We start from the raw sequence: 13,254 nt of genomic DNA, 5'->3' as shown, positions 1-13,254 counted from the left end.
AGAACAGAGTGTCTAGGTCCGAGACACTCCATTAGCGACGTCAGGCTGTCGGTGCCGACAGTAGGTTGTTGGTAGTGGAGGGGGAGTTTTCTCATTTCTCAGCGGCCTGGCCGCCCCGGTCTTCACCATGGGCAAAATCTCGAAGACCATGCAGAACAAACACAAGGAGACCTTGGTCAGTTATATATTTCTTCCCCGCTGTTGCCGTTGAGCTTCGGATCGGTATGCTGACTTTTACAGTCCCCTTGGTTGAAAGACTTCGTGCAGACCGTCTCTGCTGCCCCTCTACCGCTGATTCCTCAACATCTCGACCGCTTCCCCACAAGATGGCCATTTCCACGTGGTGATCTGTATCACTGGATTCCGCTTCTGAACAGGTTCGACAACATTCTCGAAGGCGTCGCCGCTACTTACAAACTTGGCGATGGCCCGCAAGCCCGGGATTTCGGCTGCGACATTCTGCTGAAGAAATGCCCCTCTATCAACTTTCAAGATGATCAGCCATGGGACATGGCAAGGCTAAAAGAGCTGGGATACGAGAAGGATGGGGACAGCCAGCTCCTCATCTCGATCTTGAAATTCAGCCGAATGTTACTAGAGCGCTGTGGGAATAGGAGCATCTATGCCAGCAGCGCACATCTCAACGAGCTGCTGAACTCTACCTCGCTTCCTGTACTTTTGGCGACCCTGCAAGTCGGCATGCAGCTCGCACAACGGTACCAGGCATCCGTCAAGCGCATGGGCGGTACCAATCGTCAGATCAGCAATGCTATCCTGGCTAACCACTACGATATCGAGCTGGACAGGGTTCACCAGCTTGCGCAGCCATTTGTGAAGACTCCTATCGTCCCTCTTGCCACCGATCCAACCACCCCTAAAACCCCCGCTTCTACAGGCAAGGGGAAGGAGAAGGCACATGGCGCTGCTGCTAAGAACGTTGCGTCGCTCTATGCCAACGACCTTGTCTCGATAGCCACGCCAGACCAACAAGACGAGGGACGCTGGCATGGCTGGGGGGACCTGAAATTGGTTTACTATCCGCAGCAGAACCCAGCCGACCCTAGCTCAAGCCGAGCACCAGCGCTGGATCGTGGAAGCTCCTCTGTCCCTACTACTCCTACGCCCTTACGGCGTAGCAACACTGCCGGCTCGACGCAGCATAGGACGCCGCGTAATGAGCGCGCGGGCGCTAGTGGCGTTGAGGACGGTTCATCACCGGTGTCATACACCCGGTCGCCTGCAATGGCACACGATGACTCGGCTGCTCCGAGTCAAAAACTGTTCGAGATCCCCCAAACGGCGGTATCGTCCAGTTCCATCTACGATCTTCTGTCACGTTGCCCTGCAGATATGCCCGAGGGGTACCGCTACGAGGTCCTGAATCGACTCAGAATCGCCAAGGCACTACTTGATTCCCCCGAGAGTCGTCAGCAGGCTTTAGCTGTGCGCTTCATGGCTATCCTCAACCTGGCATACATTCACCCCGAGGCCATATTCGTTGAGAAGGCTCTCCGACAGGACAACGACGAGCCACGTCGCTTCCAGCTTACTTACCAGTTGACAGAGTTCATCCACCCCTCAACTGTTGGGGCACCTGCGATGCCGCTCTGGCTTCAATCCATTGCCTTGAGGCTTCTTGAAGCCATATGCATGATGCAGTCAAAGCTCTCGGATGTACTGTCCGCTCTCAACGCGAATGTCAACCATGGTGTACTCTTGTACGTCATTCGTAAGGCTGTAGCCGAGATGAAGGAGGACGAGGATGATACCGGAGACCAGGTTACCGTCACGGATGAATGGCGGGGCAATCTATTCTCCCTAGCCATGTTCGTTACAATGTCTGGCCGAATTGGCAACGAGGTCATTTCCGCCGGGTTGATGGACGTTCTCATCGACATCCTTAAGATTCGCTCTCCTACTGCGGTCCGCGTCCACTCGGTCGTGCTCACCTTCCTGGACAACCTGATCTATGGGATACAGGGTGCTTTCCAGGCGTTTGTCAATGGCCGTGGTTTGGACTGTATCTCTCAGCTGCTTATTGATACCACCTCATCCGCGATCGAACTTACGAATTCTGGCTCAGGTACAAAGCCCGAGTTTCGGTCGACGATTGTCGACTACGAGATTCCCTTCTATCAGCAGCAGGTGCTGAAATGGCTTCTCAAGCTTACCCACCATATCATGAGCAATGCGTACACCTATGGAGGCAACACTGACCGGTTGTTGCGAAACTTGGTGGACAACTCCACCATGCTTGACAGTCTGCGCCGCATCATGGAGAGCATGAAGCGCTTTGGCTCAGTGGTGTGGACCAATGTCGTGACAATTTTGAGCGACTTTATCAACAATGACCCTACCAGCTTCGCCGCTATCTCTGAATCTGGGATGATTACAAGCTTCCTAGAATCCATCACCGGACGGCCCGTTGTATCTGAACAGGTAGATGCACAGAGCAGCCACGCTACTGCAACCGATGAAGAAGCAGACGATGCATCGTCGCCTGAGTCGGATGGTTCGGTCTTGCTTGAAACAGATCACCGGCCTCATCCACCCACGAACGATACGTTGGAAGCCACTCGCGACCGTCCCCTTGCGCGCGGCATTCTACCGTCCTCAGAGGCAATCAGCATCATCCCAACCATACTCAATTCCATCTCACTGAACAATGCTGGCATGAAGATGGTTGTCTCTTCTCGGGCATTCGATAGCTACCTGGATATTTTTGAGAGTCCGTTGCACGTGCACTGCATGGAGGGCGATATCGATCTTGCCTCGAGCGTTGGCAACAGCTTTGACGAACTGGCTCGACACCACCCCGCCCTGAGACCAGCAATCGCCAACTCAGTCTTGGATATGGTTGCACGGGTGAACTACCTGGCGAAATCCAAGGCCGAAAATGAGGGATGGGGAGTCAAAATGCTGGGGGACGCCAGCCCACAGCAGGATGTGACAACTGCCGAATCGACTAAGGGCAAGCAGACTGCGACTTTGCCAGAAGATGTCACGATGCAGGATGCCGTAGAATCAACGGAGGGAAAGTCCTCCGCTATCTCCGAAGGCACCGACAGTGCCTCTACTGTTCCTTCGCACACGGAGATCACGCCCTATATCAATGCTCTGTCGACTTTCCTGTCAGCGTACTTGACGAATACGAATCTCCGCTCGCTTTTTGTGAGAGACGGAGGCGTAGAGCTCCTACTTGACCTCTCCGCCACGCCGAGCCTCCCGTATGATTTCGCCGAGACCGCTGCAGCCAGGACTCTCCAACATGTGGTTTCTCAGGTTGCTGAGCAGTCGCCGATCTTGTGCCTGCCGTCACTTCTACAGCGAACGCAGTCTGCTATTGATGCCCTGGGCCCGATGATCACGGCTGGCGAATCGCACTCAATCTTCAGGAAGTTCCTGGCTTTCGGGCCCGAGGCGCCCACTGTACAGGACGAGGATCTTGAACAAGGCACAAAGGTCGTGAAGGCTCTGCTCAGCGCAGAGATTCTCATCAGAACACTGTACCAATGCTTCCCTTATTCTTCGCGACATGCAACCCACACTCTGCATTCCGTCAATGTCTTTGACTACTATACGCACTTGATCAAGTCACTCGCCCCGCTCCTACGTCCGATATTGACTGCAGAACTGGATATCGCCGGTTCGGTTCCATCTCATTGGACCCGCCCAGTCTCTGTTGCTCAAGATAAACCCAGCGATCAGAATGCAGCTGGTTCAGCAACGCCGGGCGATGAGGGTGACGACATCACCATCCAGGATATCTTGACGGCGGAAGCTCGTCAAGAGAACACTGCTGGTCAGCTGACAAAGCTGTCACCTCAAGAGCAAGCGTCTAACCGGTACCGGAATTTCAAGACACTTCGCACTTTACTTCATGCCTTCATGCCAACGGCCTTGCCGTTCTATCAGACCCTTGGTAAAGCTCTACTACCTCGCCGAGAGCGTGACCCTTATTTGAGATCGGGCCACCTGCGTATTGCCGAGGCTCTCGCAGAGACCATCTTGTATCAGTTGGACTCGGGTCAACTTGACAAGGCCGACTACCATTATTGGATCGTCATGTTGCACACGGTTCATGAGATGTTTGTTGATCACACTCGACCAAGTGATCGTTCTGGTGCTCATATCATCATCCCGGTTCTGGTAGCTTTCAAGAAGCGAGGCGGGCTCGACTCGCTGAATGCGCTCCTGCGATCTTTTATCAGCGAGGTTTCCCGGGGTCCAGACGAGGCTGCTCAAGTCTCGGCAAAGCCCAGGATGGCTGTCCTAGGTATGAAAAAGATCTTGGAGCTTTACGCCCTCCTTGTCAATGGCAAGAACATCTCAGAATCTGTCAGCCAAGTTGACAGGAACTCTTCGCATGGTGGAGCTCAGCTCTTGGTTGAACTACGCATGGCCATTTTACCGATTGCACGGGAGCTTTGGGATTCTGATATCATGGAAAAGATCTCCACCCCGGTCCTGAGCAAGATCGTCGAAATCCTCAAGACAATTGCGTCAGGATCTGATTTAGAATCCAATGCATACCGCCGGGCTGAAGGCAAACCTCCCCCACCACCCTTGTTCAACACCGAAGTGGTCAAATTCCGCTGGAGCCTAGCTTCCAACCAGATATCGACGCTTGCACAACGTCAGAATGCACAACATCAGAACTATGGCGAGGATCTGGCACGGGAAGCAGTCTACCGCGCCAACGGCAATCTAGACGGCGCCACGGAGTATTGCAGAGCTCATAGCGCTGGCTTGGCCGGTCCTCGACACCCTGTTCCTGAAGATGACGCTTATCAAGTGCCGCCTACACCGGAGCAGACCGGCCTTCAGAGTCAACCCTCCGCACCAAGTGCCGCAGCTCTTCTCAGTGATGCCATGATGTTGGACCCCTCACCAGAACTTGACCGCTTGTTGGGTGAAGCTGGCCTTGACGACCTTAGGGAACACTCATCGGACGTGTCTAGTAGCAACGACGATGACGAGGCGGTAGACCCTCCGGCTACGTCGAGCGCGAATACTGGCCAAGACAACCAGCCGGCCACATCAACAGCCAAAGCACCAAGTTCCTTGTCTCGGTCTACGTCGGGGACTACACTCCCTGTCTCCAAGGAGGACCTTGATGCCGAGAGAGAAAAGCTCAAGGCCAACCTTATCGATCGATGCCTTGAGATCATTGCAGCTCACCCCGATGCTGTCCATGACGTTTCCGAACTCATCTCTACCATCGTTCTGAAGTCGGACAATGATGACGACCGGCAAGAAGTTGGAGAGACGCTGGCGAACGCCTTGATGTCCCTGAGTATCAGTGATGAGGTAGAAAAACCCAACGCACAGCGCATCGCTGCGTATGCCCATCTGCTCTCGATACTCCTTCTAGAGTCCACCGCACTGTTCCAAAGCACGTTGCCTACAATTCGGGACAACCTTGCCGCGTACCTTTCCTTCCTTCACATTCCACCAAGCAGCGCAACCGAAGAGCTCCCTCAGTGGACGCCATATATTCTGCTGATTTTCGAAATTCTTCTGAGCGATGATTGCCAGGTCGTTGAAGCCAAATGGAAACCGCCTACCTCTGAGAGTGATACCATTGAGCCGCTGGTGTTGCAAGCAAAGGAACCCGTCATCGGCGATGAAGAGCGACAGGTCCTCCTTGATGCAGTCCTGGAGTTACTGCCACGCATTGGCAAGGAGGAGATGCTAGCCACAGCGATTTTGCGCGTCCTTGTCGTTATGACACGAAGCCGCTCAACGGCAAAGATCGTGGGCGAGAAGAAGAACCTGCAACGCCTCTTCGTCATGGCCAAGCAACTCTCTGGTGTGGGCTCCATGCGTTTCAAGGAAGGGCGCATTGGCGCGAACATCATGATCATCCTTCGCCATATCGTCGAGGATGATGAGACCATCAAGCAGATCATGCGTTCTGAGATCCAAGCCTACTTCGAAGGCCCTTCAAGGACGCAGAGAGCTCATGAAATTCAGAATTTCCTGCGCAACATGTCTCATGTGGCGTTGCGCTCGCCTGAGCTTTTTGTGGAGGCGACCCAAGAGATGACAAAACTCCACAAGTGGCTTCCCAGCCAGAGTGACCGTTCTGCTCCCCAGGGGTCTTTGCAGCTCAAGGAGAAGTCGGAGCAATCTTCACCGGAAGACAATCGCAAGGACGATTCGGTGGGCCCGGCCGTGCAAGCCACGCAAGGCTTGAACATCAATGATGTCAAACCATCCACTGAGGGACAAGACCAAGAGATGGCCGATGCTCCAAAGACTCCCGCTCATGATCACAAGCGCCCCATTGTCGAGAACCCAGACGGCATTATCAACTTCTTACTGGAGCAGCTTCTCAACTACCAGAGAGTTGATGACGCTGAAGTTGCCCAGAAGGACCCGAAGCCAGTGGAGGCTGCCACCTCATCCGTCTCTCCAGGTTCATCATCGGCGGCGGACAGTCCTACTGGTGCTGACAGCAAGGAAAAGAAGTCGCCAAAAGTGCCTTTCAAACCCGAAGACCATCCGATATTCGTTTATCGGTGCTTCCTCCTCAACTGTTTGGCGGAACTTTTGCAGAGCTACAACCGCGCTAAGATGGAGTTTATCAACTTCAAGCGCGGCGCGCCTCTGTTGATGCATACCCCTGTCAAGCCGCGATCAAGCGTTCTCAATTACCTCCTCAATGATCTTTTGTGCGTCGGGACATTGCCATCTTCAATGGATACCACAGCAGCAAAGAAGAAGACCGCAACATCTGATCAAGCTCGCCAGGTCCTCGTTGCGCTGGTGAGCAAGACGAATGAGAAGTTTGGTGATCAAACCAAGGACCGCTACGAGTACGACGAAGAGCCAGACCTGCTCTTTGTGCGAAAGTTCGTTCTAGATACCATCCTTCGAGCGTACAAGGAGGCGTCTACACCCATCGAAGCATTTGATGTTCGCTACGCGAAGATGCTGTCCCTTGGCGAACTCATGGCACACATGATCGGCGAGAAGGACAAAGACTCCGCAACACACCGTCTACCTCACAATCCCTCAACTCGTTCCCAAATGCAGCTCCGGCGTCTCATGTACGAGAAGGGCTACCTAGCTGCTCTGACCGCTTCGATTGCCGATATTGACCTCAGTTATCCCGGTGTGAAACGAACTATCAAGTATATTCTTCGAGTTCTTCGCATCCTCACAGAGACTGCCATCCAGCTGAGTCACTCCAACATCCTGCCGTTGGCACCGAACGAAGGTGTTGAAGACGAAATTGCCTCAGCCTCATCTTTGTCTGACATAGACGATGATCGCGAAGAAACTCCTGACCTTTATCGAAATTCGGCACTGGGTATGCTTGAACCGCGGGAAGAAGATGACTTCTCGGATGAGGACGAAGATGACGAGATGTATGACGATGGTTACGATGAGGGACTTGACTACGACGAAGAGATCACCGAGGATGGCGAGGAGGACATTAGTGACGAAGACGAAGAGGAGATGGGTGACATCGAAGGTCTGCCGGGCGAGCCTGGTGTGGTTGAAGTTATCATGGACGAAGATGAGGACGATGAGTCCATGGATGATGATGACGACGACGAAGACCTGAGCGATGATGACGATGATGACGATGACGAGGAAATCGCCTCCGAAGACATGGAGGATGTCGAGAATCAGATCGAAATTGCTGGCGAAGGCAATGGTTTAGGCGATGGCGGCTCGTCGGGCTGGGAGAGCGAGCACAGCGTCGAGGACGATGAGCTTGACTACGAGGGCGAGGGCCAGGACCTCGACGAGATGCACATGCATGATATTGAGCCGGAACAACTCGGACGGTTTGCCGATATCGCTCGCGCTATGCAGGCGGTCGATGATATGGATCCAGAGGATATGGGTACCTTTGAGGATCATTACATCGACGACGGTGCGGACGATGATGACGATGAAGATGACGATCTGGATGGTGAGGAGTACATCTATGAACAGGAGTATCCCCATGATGAGCCCCCCCCTCCTGTCAATCTTGGGTGGGACAACATGTTTGTGGAGCATGCCCACAACCACCGAGCTCATCGTCACGGCGGCTTGCGCAGCCCATTCCCAGGCGGACACTCCGTGGTCTTTGGAGGGCCGAGACATCCTTTGGATGACTTCCGAGGCGTGCCTCGATCAGGGCGTTCTGGAGCTGCCCCGAACAATCCGGATGACGGGACCAACCCACTACTCCGCCGAACCAACAATGGCCGCGACTCATCAATGCGGCCCGGCAATAGTGGAGCTTCTGTGCGATTGGGGGTTCCCGGCAATTTTCTCGGTGGAGGTTTCATGGACAGTCCTCTGGCATTCATCAACGATATCGTGGCCAGCCTGCCCAATTGGCCTCGTAGCGGACAGGCTCTTCATTTCCAGATCACCCAAGGACCTGGCGGAGAGGTGCGAGAGCTGAGTATCCCTTTCAATCCTCTTCAACCAGGGCGTGAGTCTCGGTCTGAGGGTCGACGGGATACCTACCTTGATCCGCACCACGCTGTGGCATTTCTCACCGAGACAACACTAGATCGATGGCAAGAAGAGGCCAAAATCATCTTCGGCTTCAACCATGTGGACAAGGCGCCAAAGCTCTTCACATCATGGATCCTAGCAAAGCTCACTCCCGCGGCGATAGAGAGGTCACGGGCGGAGAAAGCACGCAAGGAGGAGATTGAGCGCAAAGCTGCAGAGGAGCGCAAGCGCATCGAGGAGGAGAAGCGTAAGGAGCGTGAGGCGAAGGAGGCTGAAGAGAAGGCTGCCCGAGAGAAACAAGAGGCTGAGGAGCGGGAGCGAGCTGAGCGCGAAGCAGCTGAAGCAGCTGCTCAAGCAGAATCTATCGCCGAAGCACAACCTGCAGCTGGGGAGAACGAGAGCACCAGCCAGGCCATGGAGGGTGTGGAGTCTACAACCAGACCAGAGCCCGAGGCGGATGTACCTCGTGTGATGACCACCATCAGAGGCGAGGAAGTCGACATCACGGGCTTGGGAATCGACCCAGAGTATCTCGCGGCTCTTCCCGAAGAGTTCAGAGAGGAGGTCATTGCCCAAACCCTCACCGCTCGACGATCCGAAGCTAGGGAGCAAGCCGAGACGAGTGGTGAGCAAACCGAGAATTTCAACGAGTTCCTCGATGCGCTTCCCCAAGACCTGCGGGACGAGATAGTCCAGCAAGAGCGACAGGAACAGCGCCGCCGCCAACGTGAGCAGGAACGGCGCAATGCTGCAGGTGGACAAGCAGCCCTGCCTCAGGATATGGACCCTGCAAGCATTCTCCTCACCTTCCCTACCGAGCTACGGCAGCAAGTTCTTATGGAGCAAGGCGAAGATATCATTGATCAGCTACCCCCAGACATGAGAGCGGAGGTTCGGGCCATGAACGCGCGCCACCATCCCACACCAAGTGCACCTCGAGTTCGATCAGGAGCCCAGGAAGCCGTACCCACAAGCGACAACAAGATTCAACGGCGAACGGTAGTCCAGATGCTTGATAAGGCCGGGGTTGCCACTTTGCTGCGACTCATGTTTATCTCACAGCAAGGTTCTATCCGCAATTATCTCTTCAGTGTCTTCGCTGATATTTGCGAGAATCGCCAAAACCGACTCGAAGTCGTCAGCAGCCTTCTCCAGATTCTCCAGGATGGTAGTACCGACATGACAGCAGTAGAACGCAGCTTTGGGCAGCTTTCTATCAAGGCCAAGCAACCAAAAGACAAAGACCAGAAGACTCCTGGCGGGTTGAAGCGGTCCTTCACCAACATCAGCAGCAGCAACCACGTTCCGACAAACTCTGATATCTCGCCTCTGCTCATCGTGCAGCAATGTCTCGACCTGTTGAGCGAGCTGTCAACCAGGAACCTTCACGTCCCTTCGCTGTTCTTGACTGAACACGAGCCAACAACTTCGTCTTTCAAGCGGGCTCTGAACAAGAAAGAAAAGGGCAAGGGGAAGGATTCCAAGGCCAATAGATACGCCATCAACTCCCTGCTGAGTCTGCTGGATCGCGATCTCATCATGGAGAGCTCTTCAGTCATGCAGCTTCTGGCCGACCTCCTCAACAAAGTCACATATCCACTCCAGGCTCTAGAGCGTCGTCGCAAGGAGGCCCAGGAGGAAGCTATGAAGGAGGCAGAGAAGAAGAAGAAGAAGGAAACCGAGGCCGCAGCCTCGGCTCAAGAGGCTTCGGCGGAGGGTTCGAATGAGGCAAATGTGCAGAGTCACCAGGCGGAGATGCAAGATGGAGGCTCTGCGGGCACGGAGCCCGGGCAGAGCAGCACACAAACAGACGCACCGACTTCTGAGAAGCAGACAGCCAAGGCGGCTGAGGAAAAGAAGGTCCACCAGCTGCAGCCCCCAGTGATTCCAGTTGAAAATCTCACTCTTGTCATCAACATCTTCGTGGCACGAGAGTGCAGCTCAAAGACCTTCCAGAACACGATCTCCACCATCAAGAATCTCTCGAACATCCCGGGCGCCAAGTCGGTCTTTGGTGAAGAATTGGTTCGACAGGCACGACTGCTCAGCGAGAATATCGTGAACGACCTGATCGATCTCCTTCCGCACATCGAAAAGGCCGAGACGGGCACGGAGATTCAAGGAGTTGCCCTCGCCAAGTTCTCTCCGGGTGCCTCGGAGCAGAACAAGCTTCTTCGAGTCCTTACGGCACTGGATCACCTGTTCGACACCAAGGGCAAGAAATCTGACGAGCCTGTGGATACCGAGGGCCCTCAAAAGGAAGAGTTTCTGATGTCTCTCTACCATAACCCGACATTCAACACGATGTGGGAGAAGCTGAGTGCTTGCCTGAGCGCCATTCGGCAACGTGAGAGCATGCTCAATGTAGCGACGATCCTCTTGCCGCTGATCGAATCACTCATGGTCGTCTGCAAGAACACTACCTTGAGTGACAGCCCTCCGTCCCAGTCCCAGAAGGAGATGCTCCTGTCCAGCCCCCCGCCAGAAGATCGAATTGCTGGCCTTTTCTTTGCCTTCACTGGGGAGCATCGTCGCATCCTGAACGAGTTGGTCCGCAACAACCCTAAACTCATGTCGGGCACTTTCTCTCTGCTTGTTAAGAACCCCAAGGTTCTTGAATTTGATAACAAGCGGAACTACTTCAACCGTAGCGTCCATGCCAAGACTGGAAACCAGGCCAGGCCTCCATTCCCTACGCTTCAACTGTCCGTCCGGCGAGACCAAGTCTTCCATGACTCGTTCAGGTCGCTGTACTTCAAGACCGGCGATGAGATGAAGTTTGGCAAGCTGAACATCCGATTCCACGGCGAGGAAGGCATTGATGCAGGTGGCGTTACGCGAGAGTGGTTCCAAGTTCTCGCTCGCCAAATGTTCGACCCCAATAACGCTCTCTTCATTCCTGTCTCTTCTGATCGGACAACGTTCCACCCCAACAAGCTCAGTTACGTCAACGATGACCACCTCATGTTCTTCAAGTTCATTGGTCGTATCATCGGCAAGGCCTTGTACGAAGGCCGACTTCTGGACTGCTATTTTAGCCGTGCGGTCTACAAGCGCATCCTCGGCAAGCCCGTCTCTGTCAAGGACATGGAGTCATTCGACCCGGATTACTACAAGTCACTTGTCTGGATCCTCGAGAATGATATTACTGATATCCTTACCGAGACTTTCTCGGTTGAAGACGACGAGTTTGGCGTAACCAACATCATTGACTTGTGTGAGAATGGCCGCGACATTCCGGTCACGGACAAGAACAAGAAAGAGTATGTTCGCCTTGTGGTCGAGCACAAGCTCATCTCCTCAGTCAAGGAACAGATGGAGCACTTCTTGAAAGGTATGTTTCCGGTTCGACCAAGATGATGACCACTTCGCAGTCGGCTAATCAGTGTCTGCAATTAGGTTTCCATGACATCATTCCTGCCGACCTCATCGCTATCTTCAACGAGCAAGAGCTCGAGTTGTTGATTTCTGGTCTGCCAGACATTGACATTGATGACTGGAAAGGCAACACTGAATATCACAATTACACCGCGGCATCGCAGCAGATTCAGTGGTTCTGGCGCGCTTTGCGTTCTTTCGACAAGGAGGAGCGAGCCAAGCTTCTCCAATTCGTCACCGGCACTTCCAAGGTACCGCTCAACGGTTTCAAAGAATTGGAGGGCATGAATGGTATCAACCGGTTCAACATTCATCGCGATTATGGCAACAAGGATCGTCTACCCAGCTCCCATACTTGTTTCAACCGTAAGTTTTGTCCACCTCGCCCCTTTGTGGGCGTCTCGTCTCTCATCTAGCGATTTACTGACATTTCTCCCAGAGCTGGATTTGCCCGAGTATGAGAGCTATGATGCCCTTCGCAGCCAGTTGCTCAAAGCCATCACTGCTGGAAGCGAGTACTTTGGTTTCGCCTAAAGACTCTTCCACTTGTCACCTTTCATTTCCCACCCTGCATCAGAGACCTGTTGTTTTGGCCGGTTTGCAACACATCGCATCATCGGAGTGGCATTTTTCGGGGGCAGGGTCCAGGCATAGAGAGAGCGAGGGTGTGTTTCATGTTCTGCCTGTTGCAGTGTATTATCTTTACAAAGGGGGAGACTGTTTGCTACCTCATTGCCATGGTCTCCGATAGAAAGGGAGCGGGCGATGTGGTTCTACATGGAGGCGCTTCCCTCCATTTTACTCTACCTTTTGCTCTTCCTGAACTTTTCTTTTCGGCGTGAGCTCCATGCCTCTTGGGAGCATGCGCTAGATAGCCTGAGATAGTCGAGTCGCCAGTTCTGAAGTCTGCTTCAGCATCGGAGTGCAGGCCGATGACTTGAGCAGTACTGAGGCATGGCACCTGAATCGAAGGTCACCCTTTTAATACAATTTCCAATGATGTCAACTAGTTCATGGTGATGGCCGTAGATGTCTTGTTGATAAACAAGTCCGATAGTTGACCTCGATTCTGACCGGGAAGAACGCCTATCCACGTAGGCAACAAATGCAACATGTTTTTTAACAAATCATAGCAGCAGGCAGTACTGGCGACCTTCCGCCAGAGTCAAGAGAATGAAGCACGGGACGTCGAGGCAAAGTTCGGTGGCGGATTGACAAGACTAGGCTCGTCGGTCTCTTGAAAAAAGATCTGGACAGCTTCTACAGCGGAGGGATATATCGTACATTTCCATCTGATTCCAGTCACACACCACAAGTTGAAAACACCTCATCCAGTCATTACGACACATGAAAGAAAAAGGGAAAAAGAGAGAGTCTGTGGATATCGGACATGCGCACGGAGAAGAC

General features: G+C 53.6%; 1 protein-coding gene across 1 annotated transcript; it reads left to right on the top strand.

Annotated features, from left to right (window-relative positions):
- Positions 1–127: 127 nt before the first annotated feature.
- On the top strand, positions 128–12,381 carry E0L32_008490 (uncharacterized protein; the record flags this gene model as incomplete). The annotated part of the gene is made up of 4 exons (XM_031143351.1): positions 128–175; positions 241–11,803; positions 11,869–12,213; positions 12,287–12,381. The coding sequence occupies 4 exons, from the start codon at positions 128–130 to the stop codon at positions 12,379–12,381; spliced, it is 12,051 nt and encodes a 4,016-aa protein (XP_030992315.1).
- Between the last annotated feature and the right edge of the window lie 873 nt (positions 12,382–13,254).

This window comes from Thyridium curvatum (assembly GCF_004353045.1).
Source record: "Thyridium curvatum strain D216 chromosome Unknown NODE_56_length_292564_cov_84.152122, whole genome shotgun sequence".
NCBI lineage: Eukaryota > Fungi > Ascomycota > Sordariomycetes > Thyridiales > Thyridiaceae > Thyridium > Thyridium curvatum.
Note: the sequence above shows the minus strand (reverse complement) of the source record. Positions and strands in the feature narration are given on the sequence as shown.